Genomic DNA, 25334 nt, shown 5'->3' with positions numbered 1-25334 from the left:
AAGAAGGCCATGGGTTCTAAGGGTCGCCATCCCAGTGGGGTCAAAGATCACTGGGGGCCGGGCGTGGTGGCTCACGCCTCTAATCCCAGCACTTTGGAAGGCCAAGGTGGGTGGATCACGAGGTCAGGAGATTGAGACCATCCTGGCTAACATGGTGAAACCCCATCTCTATTAAAAATACAAAAAATTAGCCGGGCGTCGTTGCGGGCACCTGTAGTCCCAGCTACTCGGGAGGCTGAGGCAGGAGAATGGCGTGAACCTGGGAGGCGGAGCTTGCAGTGAGCCGAGATTGCGCCACTGCACTCCAGCCTGGGCGACAGAGCAAGACTGTCTCAAAAAAAAAAAAAAAAAAAAAAAATAGTCACTGGGACTGGGAATTGCAGGATGAGTGACAAGGTGAAAGTGGAAAAAGAAGAGTGGGATGTTTGAGACAGACGCTGGAGGGGTCAGGGGCGTGGCGTGGGAGCAAGTGGCTGCAGGGGTGGGGTCACTCACTGGAGGAGAGGGGGCCAAGGTCCTCCGAAGGATCAACGACGTGGCCACTGAAGACACCAAGAACAAGCTCCAGACTCATAGTGAGAAATGACAGCGAGAAAGAGGGAAAACTCACCAAGGAACCAGGCAACTGCCGAAACGAGGGGCAGCGAGGGACGCAGTCTCGTGGTGTTACTGGAAAGGGGTCCCGATCCAGACCCCAAGAGAGAGTTCTTAGATCTCATGCAAGAGAGAATTCAGAGCAAGTCCATGAAGTGAAAGCAAGTTTATTAGGAAAGTAAAGGAATAAAAGAATGGCTACTCTATAGGCAGGGCAGCAGTATGAGCTGCTGGTTGCCCATTTTTATGATTATTTCTGGATTATATGCTAAATAAGGGGTGGATTATTCATTTCTGGGAAAGGGGTAGGCAATTCCCAGGAACTGAGGGTTCTTCCCCTTTTTAGAGGATATAGGATAACTTCCTGATTTTGCCATGGCATTTGTAAACTGTCATGGTGCTGGTGCGAGTGTCTCTTAGCATGCTAATACATTATAATTAGCGTATAATGAGCAGTGAGTATGGCCAGACGTCACTTTCACTGCCATCTTGGTTTTGGTGGGTTTTGGCTGGCTTCTTTACCACAACCTGTTTTAGCAGTAAGGCCTTTATGACCTGTATCTTGTGCTGACCTCTTATCTCATCCTGTGGCTAAGAATGCCTAACCTCCTGGGAATGCAGCCCAGCAGGTCTCAGACCCATTTTACCCAGCCCCTATTCAAGATGGAGTCGCTCTGGTTCATACGCCTCTGATAATGGCGTGTGGGGTCAAGGGTTAACTGAGCTGGTTCCCTTTCGGCAAGAGAATTTGATCGTGGGTTGACTTTCTAGTCCTGTTTCCCTGGTAACCTGAGAAAGTTGTCTATGCTACTTGAACAACAGGGCTTATGATAAAAATAAATAATGATGGGGCTTGTGGAGGCTTAAGGAATAGGCTTATCCTTGGAGGAGGCTGGGGAACTCCCCGTCTCCAGCTCCAGTGGTCCAAGGGTGTGGAAGAGAAACAGCCACCACTTGAGAGGCTCCCAAGGAAACTGTGGTTTGTCCCACAGCACAGCGAATGTGGCTCGTGGATTCTGGGTCCCAAAACAGAGCTCCGTGGGTCAGACCATCCCGAGGCAGAGGCTGGTCTCAGTGGGAGCAGCCGTGCACGGCTCTGCGTGAGAGCTCTGGTCACCCAGAGCCAGTCCAGCTCAGTAACCAAGCAAACCACATGCTCTTCTTTCTTGAATAATATTTTCCGCAATAACACGCCTTAAGGAAATGCCAACGAAGCCTGGCCCACAGGTCAGAAAAATAATGAGGTCATTTAACAATGCAGACAGCCCGAGACTGAGGTAGCATTTGTGGCCACATTCTTGGACACGACATGAAACCATCTTCTTGTATTTCAGGGTCTCAAGAGGCCAAAGTCTCCTTCATGTGTTAATTCGGAGCTCAGTTCTGACTGGCTGGTGGCTGCTCCTTCCAGAGTTATCAGTTTTGGAGCTGAAGCAGCTCTTCAGAAAGACAATGGTTTTACCAAGACAGAGCAAGGCTGCAGCTGGTTGCTAAGCAAAGGGGGATCAAAACATCTGTCTGAAACAGAAGCTGCGAGCCAAGACAAAGCCAACTGGCAGACACACATCAGCCCGCTAAAGGACTCTCCTGTCCTCCCACTGCTGCTCCCTCACCAAAAAGTCCAGGCCACATGAAAGAGCCACGGAGTGAGGGGACACTCAGAACACATCACCCTCAGCAAATGCACTACCTCCCACCAACGCCATGCCCACATCACAACCCAGCCAGAGAAAATACAAGAAAGTTTGGTTTCCCGCAGTCAGAGCCAGAAACCCATCTGTGGGGAGGGTGGGTCCTCCCCCTTCCCCAGCACTTTCCGCACCCCTCCCTGCACTGAGCTGTGGCCAAAGAGGGAGGCCAGCTCCCCTAACAAGAGGGCTTGAGCACAGGACTGGCCACTGAGTCTTTGTAGTTGAGTTTTTTCCCTTAAAAATAAGAAATCCAGGAAAACAGTTTGCACCTTAAAAAGCCAGGCCCAGTGCCACACATGCCTCGGGCAGAGCCAGTGACAGGGCCCAGCACAATGGGCAGTTCCTTACACTTCAGGATGAGGCAGAACAGGCAGGGCTGGGCTGTGTTTTCACTGGGCCTGGTAGCCCCAACCCTCCTACCCAACAGGGAACAAGAAAGAAGCACAAAAATACCCATTTCTCTCCAAGTGTGTGCACCTTCTCTTTTGACAAGAGGGAGGGGTGGAGCAATGTTTCCTAGCCACCAGGGAAGTCCTGGAGTGGGGCTTCCATGCTGCACTGCCTTGCACAATCACCCCTAATTAGGTCCTAACAAATTAGGTCCTGCGGCTGCAGGTTCTGATCCTGGCTACTTTTCCAGTTTCTTCACTCACTTCTTCCTGAACCTGCCAAACCAGTTCCTCAGTTCCTCCCCAGCTCTTCTTCCTCTCTCAGGTGATTCCTCTTGGGAAGGCTCCTCCCACCTCAGGGCCGCCTCCCTATTTCCACATGAACATGAACACACTCACACATACTCCTCTAGAAGCCATGTGGTGCGACCCACGTATGCCTCCTTGTGCTACGTGAGATCCAGGAAGGAGCACAGCTTTGGGAACTGAGGGAGCCTGAGCGGGGAAGCCACGCACCCTGTCACACTTCAATTTCACCACTCAGCAAAGGGTCTAGATGCCCACTGTGTGCCAGGCATGGTTCTAGGCTCTGGAGAAAAACAGGCAGTGAGGAAGCAATATGATGAGAACAGAGCGTAAGACAAGCCAAGTGAAGAAAATGCTTCATCTGTGGGATGCTGTTGGATGGAAGACTGAGCAGCCAGAAGGTCCTGGAGGCCTTGAGGAAAGGTTTCTGAAGAGTTGGAGGACACAGCCTGGCTGGAGTCACTTCAAGGGAGACTGGGAAGAGGGAAGGTGTGTAGACAACCTCGTCACATGGGAAAACCAAGAGATGAGGTGGAGGCCAGGGTCAAGAGAGGGTTTCTTAATGTGAGCTAAGACAGCCTGTTGGTATAATGGTGCAAATGACCGAGTTAGGAAGGAAAGGGGGAAACTGCAGGAGCGAGGTCTTAAAAGATGAGAGGGGTCAAGGTCACTGGGCGGGGGGACGAGCCTGGGAGGCTGTCCACTGCACCAGGGAGTAGGTGTGGGGGCTGTTGAAAGTTCTTAGCTACCTTTGGCCGGGCGCGGTGGCTCACGCCTGTAATCCCAGCACTTTGGGAGGCCGAGGTGGGTGGATCACGAGGTCAGAAGATCGAGACCAGCCTGGCCAACATGATGAAACCCCGTCTCTACTAAAAATACAAGACAATTAGCCGGGTGTGGTGGCGGGCACCTGTAGTCCCAGCTACTTGGGAGGCTGAGGCAGGAGAAGTCGCTTGAACCCGGGAGGTGGAGGTTGCAGTGAGCCAAGATTGTGCCATTGCACTCCAGCCTGGGGAATAAGAGCCAGACTCCATCTCAAAAAAAAAAAAAAAAAAAAAAAGAAAGAAAGTTCTCAGTTACCTTCATTTTCCCAGTGAAATAGGAAGCAAAATCATCAGGTATGAGGGGGATGAGATGTGAAAGGCTTGAGGAGATGTGAAATAGTCATCCTGGAGGCCAGATGGCTGGGAAAATGCAGGAAGATTTTTTGATTCCACACAGCCCTGGAAATCCTTTATGAAGTCTCACAGAACAGTCAAGATTGCTGTGTTTTTCTCCGGCCACATTCAGCAACACAAGTGCATGCAGGGTGCAGAGGAGGGTGGGAGAGGGCTAGAGTCACTAAGAGCTGGGGATACCGCGGACAGGTGTGCAGGAGAGGGAATGGGGCAGAGAGGACGGCGAGTGAGAGGCCAACAGAGCAGGCGGGTGACGCTTTCCGTGACCTCACCCAGACAGGGACAGAGGAGGGGTAGAGAGACCCAGTGAGCAGGGAACTCAGCTCCTTAATGAATGGAGAGGTGTGGCCAAGGAGGAAGATGGATTCCAGATGGTTCCTCCTACAGAGGGAAGAGGAGCTGTGGCCCAAAGGAGCACCACGAGACAGGACAGGGTGTCTACCCCGCCTCCACCATCACTCCCAAGGACAGCAGAGTGGTCTCAAGAGAAGGCCCAGCTTGGGGGGAGTGCGTGCTGTAAGGGAAGCGTTCAAAGAAGAGGCCGACCACAGTGCGGTGCGGGTAGGTCAGGGGTGGCGGGGGTTGTGTTTACTGAAGACAGTTCCAGAAGGCTAGGGGGTGGGGGGGAGAGTTGATCAACTTACTAAAAGTCAGCTCCTACTCCATATTTCAATCCAGAATCCAGAAAACAGGCCAGAATTCATTTTTCAGGACTTTCTGATTTATTTGTTGTTGTTTGGTGAGAAAATGAGCATGGGTTAGGGACCCACTGGGACCTGTTTGCTTACCTGGGTTAGAGGGGCTATGAGACGGCCTGCTGAGCCCCAGGCTCTCAGGAGCCTCTGAACACCAGGACATGTGGTCCAAGAAAGATGAAGGAACAAACAGCCAAATCCAGCTCTGAGTAAACACACTGATTCTGCTTCCTTATTCACAGCCCCACAGGTGGCGCATCTCGGGCACATATGGTTTGTGACTCTCCGGCCTTCTCCATACATGTCTGCTCTTACGTACAGAGGCCCTGTCTATCACTAGGGGAAAACATCATGCTATTTTTCACAAAAGGGCAGAAGAAACCTTCTCAAGTGACGCTAGTTACCGTCATTCCGTGGATTTGGAAACAGCTTCCTCCACTTTACCAATGGTTTTCTGTACCTAGAATTAGCTCCTGCCTCAAAAAAAAAAAAAAAAAAAAAAAAAAAAAAAAAAAGCCTTTTGGCTTGGTGAGAACCTGGCCCCAGAATCTTAATCACGTCATCGCCAGGATTCCCAAACTGCATGCCGAGGTGCACTCCTGGACCATAAGCTGTTGTGCTGTGTGCTGTCAACCAAAGGTCAAACGTGTGTGAAAAACACTGGCCTGAGCAGGGCTTGAAATCTGTCATCCACTAACCGGAGCTGCACGGCTCCAAAGAGAACAGGTCTCCCAGTCACCTGCACATCACAGCTTTCTGCTCTAGGGCCCCTCCTTGGGGAAGCCCGCTTCACAGAACGAACACTGCCTGCCCGGGATGCCTGCCCTGACTCCTGCCAGGGGCTTCCTTGCCCTCCCAAACCCTGGCCTTTAGAAGCAGGATGCCCTACCCACCACCTGCCCCAATTTCTGAACACCATGGCCCCCTTACTACCTCTTGCCACTCTGGGTCCTGCACCAGGCTGTTGTCCACCTCTAGTACCTGAGCCCCACCTGGATGTTCGCAGCCCTGAGCTTGGCTCCCTGGGCCTGTGTCTCAAGGTCTCAGCTGGAAGCTACACAGGGGTGCTCCCTAGGGGGCAGGCTCAATCTGGGCTTGTCTGGAAGCCCATAGGGCTGGCTCAGAGCCTGTACAGAGACAACCAAACATCCCATGGGAAAAAGGTCAGCAGGCTAAGGGGAGGGAGACAGGTGCCAGGGCATGGCCATGAAGCCAGGAGCTGGGGTAACTGAGCAGAGTGCGCTGCCTGCCACCTGGGGCCTGAGCTCCATGCCTGAATCACAGGGGGAGATGGCAGGAGAGTGGGGCTGGAGACGGGGCAAGCAGCCCTCACCCACCCAACAGTGACCATGTGCAAATGGCCGTGCTGGGCAGAGCTGGCCACACTGGCTCCATTGTTTTGACCATTTGTATTTTTCCTTTGGAGAATTGCTCATTATATCCTTTGCCAATTTCTCTGTTGAACTATTTGTCCTTCCTTCTTCATGATCTATAGGAGTTCTTTTATATGCTATGATCATCCATCTTTGGCCTTTTTCTATGTTACAAAAGGCTGCACAAACTTTCCTTCTGGGCTGTTGCTTGTCTTTTCACTACGTTTATGGTGTCTTTTGATATATTGGAGTTTTCCATTTTTATGTAGTCAAATCTATCATTCGGACACAGGGGGAATGGGAGGCAGGGGCCTGGGATGCAAACGCTCTCTCTCCAGATCTGCGTGCTGGCTATGTGGGTGTGTTCACCGGGTGAAGATTCATGGAGCTCAACGCTTCGAGTGTTCATTTTTCTCTATGTATGTTACACTTCAATAAAAATATTTCTTATATCTGTCAGGTTTATTTCCTTTATGACTTCTGAGTTTGATGCTTTCCTTAGAACATCTTTCCATGCCGTAACGCTGTGAAGGCATCGCCTATATTTTCTAATACTTTGAAAGTTGTTTTTTTACACTTAAATACCTCTGCACTTATTTTAATGTATGATAAAACATAGGACTCTCACTTAGTGTCCATATGGATAGTTTTGGTCACAGGCTTAGCAAAATCTTTCTTCCCTTCTGTATGAGAATTTGATGTTTAATTATCTAGCTCTGGTTCCCTGGGAACCCCAATCAAGGTGGAACGTCAACTCTGTTACTAGACAACATTGCTCATGGTAAAAATGACCTTGATTGGCAAATTGCCTCTGGACAGGGAAGACCCATAAGTGAATTATAACCACTCGGTGAAGAGGCCAGGCATGGGGCTTCCTTAGGTGTGGTAACTCTTGTAACATGGAATGTCCCCTGTGTGAACCCAGGGCTCTGTAAGGCTGGTAATTTTATAAGGGATTCTGGCTCCTTGGGGACCCAGGGCTTTCAGCTGGGGGAGGAGCTAGTGACCAGAAGGACACCTGTGTGTGCAGCCACCTGCAAAAACTGCCAGGAAGACCCCTCGCTCCCCTGGAAGCAGAGCAGCAGGCAGCATCCTGCTGGCCAGCCAAGGTTTCCAGCCTATTCCTCTCTGAGCAGACCGGCCAAGAATGCCAGCGTGAATATCCAGTTGAATAGAGCAGGGGCCTCTTAGGCACTGCACTGATCAACCACACCAACAGCAGGTGCTGAGTATCCACCCTTACCTTTCTCTGACCGACTGAAGTCATCACCTTTATAAGAAACAAAGTAACACTGCTCACACAAGTCTGTTCTGAGCCTTCCACTCTACTGTGTTGATTTGTGCTGACAGCCTCCACGATGGTTAGGGCTTTATAATATGTTGTGCTACCTGGTAAATCAGTCTGTCTTTGTGGATCCTTTTCAAAATCTTGGCTATTTTTTTGCCAATGCTTCATCATTCAACAGTGTTTGCCAAGCCTCATTTCCACACGAGGCAGTGTTAAGGTAAGGTACTGAACGAGATACACAATGCCCCTGTATTAGTTGCCTGAGTTGCTGTAACAAAGAACCACAGAACGGGGGGCTTGAAACAACAGCAAATTTATTGTCTCACAGTTCTGGAGGCCAGAAATCCAAGATCAAGGCGTGGGTAGGAGCATCTTCCCTTGCTTTTCCCAGCTTCCGGTAGCCCAGGCATTCCTTGTCTTGCGGCAGTGTCACTCCCATCTCTGCCTCCATTGTCACATGGCTGTCTTCCCTGTATGCCTTCACATGACATTCTCCCCTCTGCGTGTGTCTGCCTGTGTCCCTTTTCTTCTTATAAGCACGCCAGTCACATTGGATTAAAGGCCCACCCTATACCAGTACGATCCCATCTTAACTTACATCTTCATTGCATCTGCAAAGACCCTATTTCCAAATAAGATTGCAAGGTATCCCGGGTTAGGACAGCAATATATTTTTCTGGGGCACACAATTCAACCCACAATGCATTTTTGCAGTGGACAACAGAAGACACCCACGTAAGCACACACATAAGGTAATTTCAGTGATAAGCGCCAAGAAGAAAGGAAACCAGGCATGGGGCAGAGACAGTTGGTGTGTGGGGGCTGCAGGATATTCCAGCCACAGAGGTCAGGAAGGTCTTACTGCAGTCACGAAGCTGGCGGGGGGGGGGGGGGGGGCGGGGAGGGGGCGGGGTAGGTGGGGAGATGGAGGCAGCAGCAGCCAGGCCAACCCTTGGTGTACTAGTCTGTTCTCGCACTGCTATAAAGAAATGCCTGAGACTGGGTAATTTATAAAGAAGAGATTTAATTGGCTCATGGATCTGTAGGCTATACGGGAAGCATGGCAGCATCTGCTTCTTGGGAGGCCTCGGGGAGCTTTTACTCATGGTGGAAGGCAAAGTAGGAATAGGCAACTTACATGGCAGGAGCAGGACCAAGAGGGTGGGGTGGGTGCCACACACTTTTAAACAATCAGATCTTGTGGCAACTCACTGTTTCAACGATAACCCCAGGGGGGATGGTGCTGACCATTCATGAGAAACCACCACCATGGCCCAATCACCTCCCACTGGGCCCCATCTCCAGCACTGGGGATCACATTTCAACATGACTTTGGGTGGGGACATAGATCCAAACCATATCACCTGGGGGAGGGAGTGCATGCAGGTGGGTGTGAAGATTCTGAGCAGGAACAAGTCAGGCTGCTGAATGCAGTGAGCCCAGGAAATGGTGGGAGATGAGGGTGGAGAAAGAGGCAGGGGCAGAGGATCAGGGCTGTGTGAGCTTCAAGCAGATCACTATATGGGGAGCAGGGGAAGAGCCAGGAGACTAGTTAAAAGGCTGCCAAGCAGACCAGGAAAGCACATGGGGCAGTGGCTGCACTCTCGATGTAGCAGCGATAACCGGGGGACTCGGTGGGATTCACCATCTGTTTTGGGGTGGGATTCACTACTGGCTGGTAGGTTGGATGAGGTTGAGGAAGGAAGGGGCGTCAGAATGACTCACAGGCTTTTATTACCAGCAGTTGCCTGGATGGTGCTGCCATTAACCAAAATGGGAGAATGAAGGTAAGAATAAGTTTGGATGTAGGGGGAGTCCAGCGATACTGTAAAATCAGCCTGTTACATTTTAGACCAGGCTCTTGTTGGAATTTAATTGGATTTACTCATCAATACTTGCACTTCCAGATTAACTGGAGAGGAACTGCCATCTCTATAGTGTTGATGTTCCCATTCCAAGAACATACTACGCCTTTCCACAGATGTGGGCTTCAGTCAAGTTCTATAGCTTTCTTCTTTTAGGCCTTATACACTTTGTTTATTCCCAGAAACTGTGGGGGAGTGGCATCTGCTTTTCCCATTACAGACTCTAATTGATTAATGATGGCATTACGGGAAGGCTATTGATTTTTATCTGTCGATGTTGAAAAGCGAACAATTTATAACTCCCTGTCTAGTGAACCACCAAGCAGCTTGTCACCCGGCTCACGGAGGTGTCAACATTTTCCCACTCTTATTTCACCTACTCCCCGTCCCCACTGTGTGTGTGTGTGTGCACGCACGTGTCCGTCTGTCTCCTGGCGCACGCCAAACAGATCCCAGACATGGGATCACTTCACTTGCAGATGCTCATTTCAGGCACAGATGGGCATTTCCCACACAGATGCTTCAGGATCTAGCTCTCGGCTTTCCTGAGTGTATGATCCTATCCTCTGCACTCAAAATACCTTAGGAGTGTTCAGAAGAGAAGGCAGGCACAAGACAGAGAGCTGCCCTAGGAGGGCCCAGGAGAGTGGATGTGATGGAACTGGAGTTTCAAGGTGCTCCTTTGAAGCTCACACACTGTTTGTTTTTCTTTAATAGGAGCACCCCTCAAGTCTTTGTTCCAGGTGTATATTCTCTTTTAAGCCAAAATTCTGAGAAGCTCTCAGCAACTTAATTTTCCTGACAGTAAACTGAGCCTGAAATCTAAAAGGAGAAGATGTTGCCCAAGACAGACACACTCAAAGGCCCTAGAAGTCAGGGGCTATTCATATGCAGTCATATTTCATCATATTTTCTCATTGCCTGTATATAGTCTGAACATAACTTGCTTTATGTTTTAAGGGTGAGCTCCAAATACCACTTCTGCAGTTGGCTGAATCACTACCGCTCAGGCTGGGAAAAGGCCTTTGCCAGTTTTAGCAGGATGGGCAGTCTGGGGCCCATACAGCGCCTTCTGTGAATTAGAAGGAAGTGCCCCCATGCCGTAGATTCAGACACACAGAGCCACAGCCTGGAAAGCAAGGTGGTGCAGGGCAATGGAGGGGCGCTCCTGGCCAGGAACACCCTGGGACTCCCTGGGGTCTTCAGAATTGCCAATATTTTCAACATCCTCATGGAAATAATCTCTCATCTATCTTCCCCTGTCAATAAGAGCCCAAATCTATTGCTTCTGGTTAAAATCAGTGTATACCACCAGACAGAATCCCTCAGGCCTCACCCAAAAATGCCATTTATGTGGTCTGCCTGGAGGGCGTGGCAGATGCCCTTTGAAATGAAAACACAAGCTTCTGTCTGTCCACTCTGGAGACATGAGATGCCATCATGGAATTCCATTCCCGCAGCTCGCTGCTGGCCCTCCCGTTTCCCACCCAGCTGTGGTTCTGAGCTCGACACCCACCGCCAGGTGGTCCAGGTGAAAAGAGAGGTAGATCCCCCACCCAGAAGGGCCTTGTTACAAGGGCCTGGCTCAGGCCTGGGCAGCTCCAGCCTTAGTTTTCCAAGATTCCTTTCTTTATTCACATCATTTAAATAAAAACAAACAACCTCCATTGTTGAAACAGACTGTGACAGCCAGTGTCACTGTTCTGCCCTGGAGCACGTGGACTGTCACTGCCAATGACAGCCTTCTAATCGCTCATCTCTGCCCAGCTGGTTCCACCTGACCTCAGCTTTGCTGAATCAGCAGGAGCTGCAGAGAACGGTCCCCTCCTCTTAAAGAGAATGTTTCCAATAGACAGTATTTATCAGTCATTGATAAGATTCATGGTAAAGCGGGGTTCATGCAACATATAAAACAGACAGTTTAAACAGACAGATAAAAAAGACCACACACTGGCTGGGTGTGGTGGCTCACACCTGTAATCCCAGCACTTTTGAAGTCCGAGGCAGGTGGATCAAGAGGGCAGGAGATCGAGACCATCCTGACTAACATGGTGAAACCCCGTCTCTACTAAAAAATACAAAAAATTAGCCAGGGGTGGTGGCGGGCGCCTGTAGTCCCAGCTACTCGGGAGGCTGAGGCAGGAGAATGGAGTGAACCGGGGAGGCGGAGCTGCAGTGAGCCGAGGTAGCTGCACTGCCCTCTAGCCTGGGAGACAGAGCGAGACTCCATCCCCCTCAAAAAAAAAACAAAAAAAAAACCCACACATTTCCAGACACACAAACTCCTGCCTCCCTAGCCAAATGACAGTCCAGGTTACTTAAAAAAAAAAAAAAAAAAAAAAAAGCTATGCAAGAATGAAAGTTATGTTTTTAAGAATGCCATGCACATATACACCATGGAATACTATGCAGCCATAAAAAATGATGAGTTCATGTCCTTTGTAGGGACATGGATGAAATTGGAAATCATCATTCTCAGTAAACTATCGCAAGAACAAAAACCAAACACTGCATATTCTCACTCATAGGTGGGAATTGAACAATGAGATCACATGGACACAGGAAGGGGAACATCACACTCTGGGGACTGTTGTGGGGTGGGGGGAGGGGGGAGGGATAGCATTGGGAGATATACCTAATGCTAGATGACAAGTTAGTGGGTGCAGCGCACCAGCATGGCACATGTATACATATGTAACTAACCTGCACAATGTGCACATGTACCCTAAAACTTAAAGTATAATAATAAAAGAAAAAAAACTTAAAAAAAAAAAAAAAAAAGAATGCCATGGCCCTCAAACTATGAAGCTACTACAATAAAACATTGGGAAAGACTTCCAGGACATTGACCTGGGCAAAAATGTATTGAGCAATACCCCACAAGCACAGGCAACCAAAGCAAAAATGAACAAAAGAGATCATATTAAGTTCAAAAGCTTTTGCACAGCAAAGGAAACAATCAACAAAGTGAAGAGACAGCCCACAGAATGGGAGGAAATATTTGCAAACTACTCATCTGACAAGGGACTAATAACCAGAATATATAAGGAGCTCAAACAATTCTACAGGAAAAAAATCTAATAATCCGATCCAAAAAATGAGCAAAAGATTTGAATGCACATTTCTCAAAAGAAGAAATACAAATGGTAAACAGGCATATGAAAAGGTGCCCAACATCACTGATCGTCAGAAAAAGGCAAATCAAAACTACACTGAGAGATCATCTTACCCCAGTTAGAATGGCTTACATCCAAAAGTCAGGCAATAACAAATGCTGGCAAGGATGTGGAGAAAAGGAAACCCTTGTACACAGTTGGTGGGAATGTAAATTAGTACAACCACTATATATGTTATATACTATATATATGTTGTGTAGTATACATATGTTATATATGTTATGTACTATATGTACTATATGCGTACAACCACTATGGAGAACAGTTTGGAGGTTCCTCAAAAAACTAAAAGTAGAGCTACCATATGATCCAGCAATCCCACTGCTGGGTATCTACCCAAAAGAAAGGAAGTCAGTATATCAAAGAGATGTCTGCACTCCCATGTTAGTTGCAGCACTGTTCACAATAGCCAAGATTTGGAAGCAACTTCAGTGTCCACCAACAGATGAACGGATAAAGAAAATGTGGTACATATACACAGTGGAGTACTATTTATCCATAAAAAAGAATGAGATCCTGTTATCTGCAACAACATGGATGGAACTGGAGATCATTATGTTAAGTGAAACAAGCCAGCCAGCCGAGTGCAGTTGCTCACACCTGCTCACACCTGTAATCCCAGCACTTTGGGAGGCCAAGGCGGGTGGATCACCAGAGGTCAGGAGTTCGAGACCAGCCTGGACAACATGGTGAAACCCTGTCTCTACTAAAAATACAAAAATTAGCTGGGTGTGGTGGTGGGTGCCTGTAATCCCAGCTACTTGGGAGGTTGAACCCAGAAGGCGGAGGTTGCAGTGAGCCGAGATTGCACCACTGCACTACAGCCTGTGTGACAGAGCAAGACTCTGTCTCAAAAAAAAAAAAAAAAAGAAACAAACAGAAAGACAAACATTGCATATTCTCACTTATTTGTGGGATCTAAAAATCAAAATTGAATTCATGGACATAGAGAAGGATGGTTACCAGAGGCTAGGAAGGGTAGCGGGGGGCTAGGGAGGAGGTAGGGACGGTTAATGAGTAAAACAAATAAAAATAAAAGGAATGAATAAGAACTGGTACTTGATAGCACAACATGGTGACTATATAATTTAACTGCACATTTAAAAATAACTAAAAGAGTATAATTGGTTTGTAACACAAAAGATAAACATGTGAGGGGATGGATGCCCCATTTTCCATGATGTGGTTATTACATATTACATGCCTGTATCAAAATATCTCATGTATCCCATAAATATATATACCTACTATGTACCCACAAAAAAATAAAAATTTTAAAAAGTCATGGCTTTTAACAAGAATCTGCTAAACCAGCCATGGAGTCAGCACAGTCCATGATATTTTAATCAATCCCTTGGCATTCCCAAAGTAAGCTTCAATTGCTTTTTATAAGTTTTTGCTGGTTGTAGGAAAGGGTAGACTCAAGGAGAGATAATCTCATGTATTTTCATTAATTCATAAGCATCCCATAAAAAATGCAGAGCATCAGATTTCTAGGTTTAGCTGAGACCTCAAAGCCATCTTCGATTTTGCCTTGCCAGATCACATCTCCTAAGATTTGCATTTCTGAGTGGTTTATAACTTTAGGTGTGTGAAGTAGCGATGGTGACGGTGACATGTTTAGTTTTAAAACTGTTTTCTTTTAAGACGCATGGAATCTCAGAGTAGGAAAGGCAAATAGGTTGTCATTCATTTGTTTTCAGATTAAGATATTGGGGCCCGGAGCGATGAACTAAATTCCCCCACTGGAAAGAAGAGCCTAAGGAGCCAGGGCTAGGATTCAGGTCTCCTCCCTCCCAAGCTGATGCGAGATCCTGGTACTCAAAGCTGGTCGTGGACCAGCATCACCTGGGAGCTTGTTAGAACGGCAGGCTCTCAAGGTCCACCCCAGAGCCAAAGAGGCAGAACCCGATTTGCCACAAGAATCTCCAGGTGAGGTGAACAAGTAAGGTTTTGGAAGCACTGCTGTCCCGGGTTTGTTGACTTAGGGTGAGGAGGGGAGGTGTTCTCAGCCAATCTCCTTAAGTTTCGTCCCTCATCTGGTCACAACGCACTCACCACTTTCTCCGGCAAATGTGTGTGCCAGGCTCCAGAGGTGTTCTCTCTCCCCCTCCTTAGAATCATTCAGACTGCGCAGTTAAGCTAGGCAGTCTCCATCTGTGATACACCCAAAGCCTCTCCTGGCGTGGCACATGCTCCCTCTCTGAAAGCAAAGGTATTGATTTTGCAGCTGAGAGACTGGGGCTTGGGATGGGAGAGGCAGGTGCTGAGGGCTGGGGTCTGGCTGTCCCATTGCCCCAGGATGTCTTGTAAGCCTCAGTTTTACCCACCGTGAGCAGCCACTTAGTTCCCTGTCCTCAGGGCAGAGAGGTGGGAAAGGACACAGGCGAAGAGTTTGGAGGTGGTATCACTGGAACATTCTAGGTTCAGAGCCGAGGAAAGGGAAGGAAGTCATTTGCCTCTTCCGGGTTACTCCCACCAGTCAGTAAGAAGTCAATGCAGGACCACCCCTCGCCTTAGCATTCACAGACAGGCAGCCAGCAGCAGGGGTGAGAAACTGCACGGGAGCTCGTGCTCACCTTAAATTTGGCCATTTTGCTACATCTTGCCAGGAGCCTGGAGCAGCCCGGTCCTCCGCTGGGTCTGAGCAGCAGCCGCTAACAACCTGCCCCCTCCCGCAACCCAAGTCCCACACCAACGCCAGAGCCAGGAGAGAATTTAGAGTCAGAGTTCTGCTCAGGGACACCACATCCTACTTCGAAGGACCCTGGGGACATGCATCTTCATTTCCTAGCAGCTGTGATGAAGAAGCAGGCGTGTGGGGGTGAGGCCCTGTCCTCAGGGGGTGCGTGGGCTCACTAGAAACATACAACTCCATCTGAGATGGAAGGCTGGCTTGGGGCACGCCAAGGAGAAGGAGGCATGAGAGAGTGGGCAGGGACGCAGGATGCAGGGATGCAGGAATACAACCAGGTGCCCGAGAGCCCCATGTCCTCAAAAACCTGCCTTAGAATGAAGCTCAGACCTTCACACTGGAGCCGTGGAACTTGATCCCACCTCCTGCGGCCTGGGCCTGGGGCACAAGCACAAGCTGCCTCTGTGGCTGACAGGCTCCCAGTGAATCCGCTGCTCTGAGTCACCTTTTCAACCAGGAGGCTTTACAAGCAGTGGCAGCCCGCCAGCCTCGCGGGCCAAGGGCACAGATGGCGCAGCCCACAGGACCTGGCCGGGGCATCTAGCCTCCTGGCGCAGCACCAGACTCACGCTCCGAGGCTGGCTCCTGCCCAGTGCCCCCCAGGGCAAGGCACAGTTCCATCCACCAACTTGGCAGAGCCTCCCAGCCCCCCCCCCAGAAAAGCCCACAGGGTCAGGAAGACACTCTCTGCAGCAGCCCCAGCACCCTCCCGCAGACACTTCTCCAGCTCAAACCCAGGGGCATCTTGGAGCCGACCCAGTCCAACGTTCTGGGTTTGCCAGGCCTCATGTTCCTTGAGAAGCCTGGGGCCTTGTAGCATCCTTTGCACTGGGGGGCGCTTTCCTCAGCACCTTAGGGCCGCATCAGCCTCTGCTCCCAGTGCTGGGGACATCCGTGTGGAGGCTCAGCTCTGCCCCCAGGAGCGTGGGCTTCAAGCATGTTTCTCCCAGAGATCATGTTTCGCCTTTGTAGTGCCACACCCTCTGCTCAGAAAGGGACTGGCTGTTTCCCCAAGTGGGAACCTCCTCGATCAAAAGTGTATGTCAGACGAAAACCAAGATAAACCAGAGACAACAGGACAAAGGGAGTCTTTTTCCATATATATATATATATATATTCATTTTTTTACATAAGAATGAGATTTTACTGAACATATTGTTCTCTGGAGCCTTCCACTGGAGGTGGAGCCTCAGGCAAGTTCTTAGGCCTCTTGTGCCTCAGTTTCCCCAAGTGTAAAATGGAGATTACTAGTACTTGCCTTGACATAAGGATGAAGTAAGTTAATAAATGTAAGCCACTTGGATCAGCACCTGGTAGGTGGTAAACACTCCATAAATGTCAGCTATTATGATCAAGTTGAACCAAAGTTTATTTAACCAGTGAAAAACTCAAAACAGCTTGCAATAAACATCCTTGAAGCAAAATGGGCTAGTGATCTGGGACTGTTTCCTGAGATAAACTTCTGCATGTAGAATAGCGGATTAAGCACTCCGGTTTTCATTCACCTGTCTAAATTTTCCTCCAGAAAGAAAGAATGACTTACATTTACATGAACAGTGCCAGAAGGCTCCTGCCCGTGAGATCTCGAAAAGAAGCAGTGCCCCGAACTGGGCTGTTTCGTATGGACCTTGAAGGTGGACCCAGCCTGCCCACTGACAGCCTCCTGTCCACAGTGTGTGGTTGATGGCACCGCAGCTCTGGGGGCTTTAAGTGTCATGTGCACCCTCCCAGCCCAATTTGGTTTTCACCTCGAGGAGAGCTGGCCACGACACCAACAAGCCCTGCCCAGAAATGCTAAAGGGACTCCGATCAAATTCCCAAGTCTGAGCCTGAACCAGTTTACCCACGGCTTTAAGGACAATTCAAGTGGAAAGAAAACAGAATATATTCCCCATCCTCAGTGGGAAGGCCGAAGGAGCCCAGCAACAGAAACTGAGCAGCCAAAAAGCACAAAGGGGACCCTGAGCACCCCAGGAACGCTCCAGAAGAGAGACACAGCAGAGAGACACGGGCTGGGACAGGTGCCCAGGACAGGTCTGCCTGAATATCTGTAGGGTCTGGGGCCAGAGTACTCATGAGTGCTGCATCCTGTATGCCCAGCTGTTCAGTTTTAAATCAAGCTAACAAAGTAAAACAGTTAAATAAAATAGGTTCTATCCTCCTACCTCGAAAAGTATGCCACCATGACTACCTGGAAGGCCAGGTTCATTATGTAGCCAGTGGGGAGGGCGGCCCCAGCCTGGCCACCTTCTCTTCCCCGACTTCCCCCAACCTGGGCTTCATGCCCCCCTGCAGGGAGCCTCGTGCATACACACACAGAGTCCCAGCTAGTGTGTGTCCCGTTCCACCTGTAACATGCCCTTGCCACCCCAACACCCGGGCCTGGGGTGGACACACGGCTGCACAGTCTGCCTGAGGCCCTGGGAGGGGGCTGAGCAGGCTGCACTATGTGCTTAGCACACTCCAGGGTCTTGAGCAGCAGGAATGTCATCCAGAAAGGGGAGCATAGAGGCCACTGGACATGGCCCTCGGCCCTCTCTTGCCCGGGGCTAGAGGCAGTGCCGTCAAAGGGCCCAGACCTTGTCCTGCCGAGCTCACCAGCAGAGCGCTCCCTGTTCTTCCAGGCTGTGGTCGACCCTTCCCAAGTGGTCACTTTGCTTTTAAAAATGTGTCTTGGCCAATGTCTCAGAATCAGTTCATGCCACCATTTCTGCTGCTGGCCACACTGAAATCTGCCAAGTAAATTTCGAACTTGCATAGCATGGTAACTATAGTTAATAATAATGTATATTTTGAAATCACTAGGAGAGTAAATTTCAAATGTTCTCACTACAAACAATAAGTGGTCAGGTGCAGTGGCTCATGTCTGTAATCCCAGAACTTTGGGAGGCCGAGGCGGGCGGATCACTTGAAGTCGGGAGTTCGAGACCAGCTTGGCCAACACGGCGAAACCCCATCTCTACTAAAAATACAAAAATTAGCCGGACGTGGTGGCACGTGCCTGTAGTCCCAGCTACTCAGGAGGCTGAGGCAGGAGAATCGCTTGAACCTGGGAGGCGGAGGTTACAGTGAGCCGAGATCGGTGCCACTGCACTCCAGCCTGGGTGAGAGAGCAAGACTCCACCTCAAAAAAGATAAATAAATAAAGAAGTATTTGAGGTGATGACTACGTTAATCATCTTGATTTAATCATTCCACATTGTACACATATATGATCACTTTGTACCCCATAATATATAATAATCCTAATCTGTTGGGCCAGCACAGTGGCTCACGCCTATAATCCCAGCACTTTGGGAGGCCGAAGCGGGTGGATCACTTGAGGTCAGGAGTTCGATACCAGCCTGGCCAACATGGTGAAACGCCATCTCTACTAAAAATACAAAAATTAGCCGGGCATGGTAGCACACGCCTATAGTCCCAGCTACTCGGGAGGCTAAGGACAGAGAATCACTTGAACCTGGGAGGAAGAGGTTGCAGAGCCAAGATTGTGCCACAGCACTCCCAGCTGGGTGACAGAGCAAGATTCCATCTCAAAAAACAATAATAATTTGTCAATTTACAATAAAATAAAAAAATTGAACTTCTATATCTAAATGCGAGTAAGGAAAAAAAAAAGCCAACCCAACAAATTAGAATCTTGCCTGGCTTTAAACAAACTAAATTTTAGGAGATTCACATTTTCATAAAAAATACAGGGACAAGTGAAATAAAAATGGCAATATATTGATAACTATCAATGCCGAACGACAGGTAGACAGGGGATTCATTTTTCCCTCTACTTTTGTGTTTGAACATTTTCACAATTAAAGGCTAAAAGCCAAGTTTTTGAGCCACACAGCCAAAACAAGAGCCTGGTAAGATTTGAAATCACGATCTTACAGGTGAGCTACAAAAATCACGGGGAAGGCCGGGCGTGGTGGCTCATGCCTGTAATCCCAGCACTTTGAGAGGGTGAGGTGGGCGGATCATTTGGGGCCAGGAGTTTGAGACCAGCCTGACCAACATGGTGAAACCCTTTCTCTACTAAAAATACAAATATTAGCCGGGTGTGGTGGTGCATGCCTGTAGTCCCAGCTACTCGGGAAGCTGAGGCGGGAGAATCCCTTGAACCTGGGAGGTGGGGGTTGCAGTGAGCCAAGATTGCGCCATTGTACTCCAGCTGGGCAATGAGACTCCGTCTCAAACAAACAAAACCCGCGGGAGAAGCACACACCATCCCAGTTTGCATTTTGTAAACGCTATGCTGAGACAGCCTCTGGCTAGGAGAGGAGGCAAACCAGTCCTGGAGGCAGACAGACCACCGAGGTCCCGGGTCGCTGCTCTAGTTTCCCACGTCAGGGGCCCCGGAACCCTTGCCTGGTCCTACCTGTGGTTTCAACTTTGTCCAGGAGCATTTATAAAATGGTGACTTATTTGATTCTCTGTGGTCCTCTCTAGCAGATCAAAATTCCAGTCCGTGACCAAATAAATCTGGCCTACTGCCTGAGAAAGTGATCTAGGCAACAGTTCAGACTGAGTCCTGCTCCGCCCTGGGGCCATCTCACCAATTCAAACAAAGCTACACTCGAGATGTGGCCTCGCACAACAGCAGCTGGGAGAACCTGGGGGCCTGGTGTTTACACAGAACCATTCCCCCCAGAAGCTCAAAGTAATTTAGGGACACCCATTAATTAATTAATTCTCTCAAGTCTCCTGCCCCATCCCTCCCTCCCTGCTGCCTGTTCACAGCAAAGCCCGGCTGGGCGGCAGGAGGCAGGACTTCACTCACACACAGCCCGCACTGTAAACACAGGGACACCCTCAGGCCACCGTTCCTGGGGGCTGTTGGAGAACCTTGAACTTTGGAACACTGTCGCTTACTCTGAAAATAGACAAAATCCATTAACAATAAGCACTTTTCCCTAAGTTTACAAGAGACAGAGACAGGAGTAGGGTTTTGTCCCATGTGCAAATAAGGGAACATCTGTTTGCTAATTGTGGATTGTTGGCCAGGGAAGCTGGTACCGGCTACGGCTACGGCTACGGGGCTTCCCACCTGTGCTGAGAAGGCCAACTACCCTCCAGTCAGGTTCCCGAGACTTCATAAAAGCCTTTTAAATCAGTGCCAATACATTTGGCTTTTCTGCCTCTGGAATTTCTGCTCCCACTGATCTACATAAAAGACAGATTCAGATTCACAACTTAATTCTTTTAGAAGCAGGAATTTGGAATAATTCCTTCAACAATCCTGCTAGCAGGCCAGACGGCCCTAGTGTGAAGAGTTCACTTTAGAACAGGACAGGTGAAGACAGGTTCAGATGGAAGGAGTCCAGCAATCAACGAATCATGGACCATCCGTTTTTCCTAAAAATCACAGCCCAGTTCAAGCCCCTGTCTCCCGGCCTTGCCTGAAAATGATAAGGAACCACCCAGCCCCTTCGGCGAGAGGTACTTTTCCAGTTAGGATCCTTCAGGAATAAAATGTGCTATGAAGGGGCAGCGCCTGTGGTCATCAGGCCCAGTCCCCTCATCTCCTCTCGCCCCTAGGAAAGCAGCTATGTGCATCCGCAGCGGAGCAGGATGGAAGTTAGAATGACTCAGGGGCCGGGAAAGACCACTACCCACGAAGCAGTTACCACAGCTTCAGTCTCTCAGCCTCTCATTACTACCTGGGAGGGACCCATCACAGGAAAACCACAGCTGAAGAGAAAAGGAAGCTACCCCTGACCTGGAACTTCAAGGAAAGGGTGAAAAGTCAAGATTAGACCACCAGCTACGCCAGCTGCCACAAGTGTCCTGTCCCATACAAAAGTAGAGATTGCAGCCTTCTTGTAAAAATTCACCTTCTCTGGTCAGGCATGGTGGCTCACGCCTGTAATCCTAGCACTTTGGGAGGCCAAAGCAGGTGGATCACCTGAGGTCAGGAGTTAGAAACCATCCTGGCCAAAATGGCACAACCCCGTCTCTACTAAAAATACAAAAATTAGCCAGGCATGGTGGCTTGTGCCTGTAATCCTAGCTACTGGGGAGGCTGAGGCAGGAGAATCGCTTGAACCCAGGCGGGGGTGGCGGTGTTGCAGTGAGCCGAGATCGCACCACTTCACTCAGCCCGGGCAACAAAAGTGAAGCTCCATCTCAAAAAAAAGAAAAAAGATAATCACTTTCTCCAAGAAAGGAAAGTAAAACAGCTAGCTAGCCCTTTGGAACACAGATGCGAATTTCAAGTTCAGAGCCATTTTATCCAATAGTGATACATTTAGGATATGTTGAAAGTTTGAAACAACTTTCTAGTAACATAAGGCTGTCTCCTACAAACATTCTCTGGACCAGCAAAGCCACCAAATGCTACAGCTGCTTTTTAAAAATAGTTTCATTTCACTTAAACAAAATAGACTTTAAAAAATTAAGTTTTCAGGCCAGACACAGTAAGTAGTTCATGCCTGTAATCCCGCTTTGGGAGACCAAGGCGGAAAGATCACCTGAGCCCAGGAGTTCGAGAACAGCATGGGCAACATAGTAAGACCCCATTTAAAGAAAAGAAAAGAAAGAGAAAAAATTAGCCAGGCATGGTGGCATGTGCCTATAGTCCCAGCTACTCAGGAGGCTGAGGCAGGAGGATCGCTTGAGCCTGGGAAGTTGAGGCTGCAGTGGGCTGTGACTGTGCCCCTGCATGCCAGCCTAGGCAACAGAAGACGCCTCTGTTTCAAAAAAAAAAAAAAAATTTTTTTTTTAAAGTTTTCTACTGAAAAATGAATGCTAGGTTAAATGACAAATGTGGACTGCACATGAGTTGAAGACGAGCCAATTCCTTTCTTACATTCTCTGTTCTAAAATCTGGTATACTGTAATCACCACCGTGATGTAAATCTCAGCCCAAACTTCAGCTCCTAATGGAAAATATGCACTACATTACTGTCATTAATCATTTTTAAATCTTCACTTTTGAAAAAATAAAATCTCTTTTTTCTAAGCTGCTTCAAAGAATTCTTGAATGTGCATGAACTTGGCTTAATGTTGCCGTAATCCAACTGAAGGACATCTTAATCTATTTGATGAAACAGTAGTTTTGTACCATGAAATTACTCTTTCGCTTCCGATAAATGTGGTATGAAGTAGACATCTAAAATGGAATGGAAATTTCTGTGGTTTTCTTTCAAGGCCACACCAAATAACCAAACTTAGACTCTTCAGGACAGCACAAATTGGAAAAATCTGAAAATAACTTAATCTACAATTCACTGCCCACTTTTGATGCTGAGACTACTGGAGACATTGTTTCAGTAATCAAGTGACTGAGAACAAGCTGGATAAATGCATGTTAATGAAATGATTAGGGAATCAGAAATCGGAGAGATAGTCCTTCCAAGACATACATCGAAACGGGAGTCGATGCATACAAATGTGAAAAGAAGTCTAGAGGCATCTACAAAGCAGCCTGCTGCATTTGCCGACCACCTCAAGTACGAGTGACCCCGGGCTGCACCTTGTTTAGCTAGGAATACCGGCAAGCTGTTACAGCTGGACGCCTAGTGGTGGGAGCTTACTCTCGGGTGTCCACATTTAGAAGTCTAACAATCAGACCTGGTTTCACGTGCTTTGGTGCTACCCAGGTTTTCCTTATAATGGTTAGCACAAAACAAGGGACCCAGGTTAGCGATACCAGGAAGCCACGCATTGAATGACATTACAGAAACAGCCACATAAAAGTCAGGTGGATGGTGTCACCTTGGCAAGCAACTTAGCCTCTTTAGGCCTCAGTTTGCTCATCTGCCAAATGGGGATAATAATAGCTTTTTAGTAGAACTGTGAGAATTAAGTGAGATCATGTCCTAAAGTCCATAGCACAACGCCAGTTTCAAGGCTTCTGAAGTCCATAGGTGAAATTCGCTGGCTTGGCAGGATCTAAGACAGCATAAAGGTCATGGTATATTTGTTTACAAGTTCTATAAATTGCAGCACCGATGCTTCTCGACCAAGTATTTACGTGGGACAAAGCTGCCATCAGCGGTTTCTCCAGAGCCTATGTTTTGGGGCTTTTGTCCCCATCCCCTCCAGGAGTGGAGACGCCAACACAAACCAAAGGGCAATCACTGGTTTCATCAACAGGTGCAAAAGAAAAGGCGCCAGGCACAGGGTCAGGCCGGCTAAGTCAACACCCCGGGATCCTCATGAATACGTAAAGCGCCCCAGCCGGCTATCCAGCAACCATATCCTCCGGCCGCGCGGGCCGGAGATCCCCGTGGAGGGGCGGCCGGCCTCCGTGCGCCACCGGCCCAGCCAGAGTGCTCTCTCGAGTCCCCAGCCCCACTTCATTCAAAAAGCCACCCCTCTGCGCGCGACCCCCACGCCCCGGCAGTCCCAGAGCCGCCCGATCCCCTCGGGAAGGGGGGGTACCCGTCTTCCCGAGGCTGGGCGAATGCGGGCGCCCTCTCCTCCGGGCGTCGCTGCCCCCGGCCCGGACTCACCCAGCGTGGCCACCGTGCCGGCCTCGAACAGCAGGCAGTCGCCGCGGCCGCGCGCCTCCAGCAGCACGCTACAGTCCCCCTCGGCCCCCAGGCGCCCCAGCAGCCGCAGCCCTTTGCTCAGGGCCATGAGGGTCGGGCCCACTGCGGGCGGGGGCCGGGGCCACGTCCTCCCGAGGGCGCGCTGCCCGCGACAGCTCCCCGCGCGCCCGCAACTTCCCAGAGTTTCACTTTGCGCCGCCGCTCCCGCCGCGCCAGGCTCCTCCCCGGCCTCCTCCCCTTCCTCCTCCTCCCCACTCGCGCCTCCCCAGCCTGGGGCAGGTGAGGGCGCGCCGCCGCCTCCCGCCCGGCCCCGCGCTCCCCCCAGCGGCCAGGCAGCTGCGCGAGGCCGCGCCCCGGGGCTGAGGCTCCCCGCGGGCGGGCGTGGAGCGGAAGAGCCTCCCGGATGCCACGCATTCCTCGCTGCGGAGGAGGATGCCCCGCGCGGGGCGCCCCCGGGAGCCTGGCCGCGATGCCGGCGGCCCGCAGCCTTATATGGGCAGCCCGGCCCGGGAGTCCGCCAGGCTGGACCCGCTGACTGCTCCCGCCGGGGGCGCTGCGCCTCCCTGTGTGGTCGGCTCCTGCGACCCTGGACGAGTCCTTTCGACCCTGCGTGCCTCGGTCTCCCTGCGGGGAAGCGGGGTCATAACTGCGCCTACTTCGGCGCGGAGGCCTGAGTTAATTCGCGGAGGCGCTTAGCGGGTGCGGAGCGCGTGGAGCGGGCTGGAGAAAGGTTACCTTTCACTAGCGTTCTATCCCGGAGGCTGTTGCGGTCACCGACCCCGCCAGGGAGAGGTGTTGGGGGTCAACGGTGCGTTGTCGCGAAGAGACCTGGAGCCGTGATCCCCAGACCACGACCCCCACTTACCACGTGACCCTGACTTCTCTGCGCGCCACCTTCCTCTCCTGTCAGATGGTGACAGCGCCTCTCCCACCGGCTCTGGACACCGGCACGTGTCCGCGCGTGTACGCTGGAGTGTGTGGCCTGGCGGCCCAGTCACCTGTGGCCCGGCCTTCTGGCGCGAGGTTCTAGCGCCGAGGCTTGGCCTGTCAGAGCTGCAGGGGAGGTGGGGTGGGGATGGGTGTTGAGGGCTGAGTTGGAGTCACTCTTTGGGGTGGTTTGGCGGCTTAATTCCCTTCGCTTGTGATGGGTACGTGAGGATGGCCCGAGAAGCCTCCATCAGCTGTCTCCATCCTGCCCGCAAACGAACTCAGTTCCTCTCTCACCCCATTCTGCTGTACTGGGCCAAGCTGTTTGTCTCTGGGACTTGTCCTAGAAAGGGCAGAGCCCCCAGAGCCAAGCAGAACACTGCCATGCCCCTGCAGACATTCAGTAATGACCAGACAAGCCATCCTCAGGGGACAACCTCTCAGGTGATGGTTGGGTAATAAACTTGAACAACCCCAGCAGAGATCATCTTGACCCTCAGCCCCTTTCCTTGCCCACAAACTCTGTCCAGGTCAAGCATGATGTGCTCAATATCCCAGGCATGATGCTCATCAGCTGTCCGAGCAGCTTCTTTCTGTGTAGATGGAAACATTACTACCTCATGAAAACAGTGTGCCCATTCAGTGAGGCAGATCAGCCTTTGGCCCACTTT

General features: G+C 50.1%; 1 protein-coding gene across 6 annotated transcripts in view; it reads right to left on the bottom strand.

Moving 5' to 3' along the window:
- SYNJ2 (synaptojanin 2) overlaps positions 1-23985 on the bottom strand; it is a 132636-nt gene extending 108651 nt beyond the window's left edge. For all 6 annotated transcript variants that reach the window (XM_034963149.3, XM_055114279.2, XM_034963144.3 and 3 more), the window contains exon 1: positions 23698-23985. In XM_034963149.3, coding sequence (XP_034819040.2) covers positions 23698-23824 — 127 coding nt within the window. In that variant the 5' untranslated portion in view covers positions 23825-23985. The remainder of the gene's footprint in view (positions 1-23697) is intronic.
- Between the last annotated feature and the right edge of the window lie 1349 nt (positions 23986-25334).

This window comes from Pan paniscus, chromosome 5 (assembly GCF_029289425.2).
Source record: "Pan paniscus chromosome 5, NHGRI_mPanPan1-v2.0_pri, whole genome shotgun sequence".
Taxonomy (NCBI): domain Eukaryota; kingdom Metazoa; phylum Chordata; class Mammalia; order Primates; family Hominidae; genus Pan; species Pan paniscus.
This window is presented reverse-complemented; position numbering and strand designations above follow the sequence as displayed.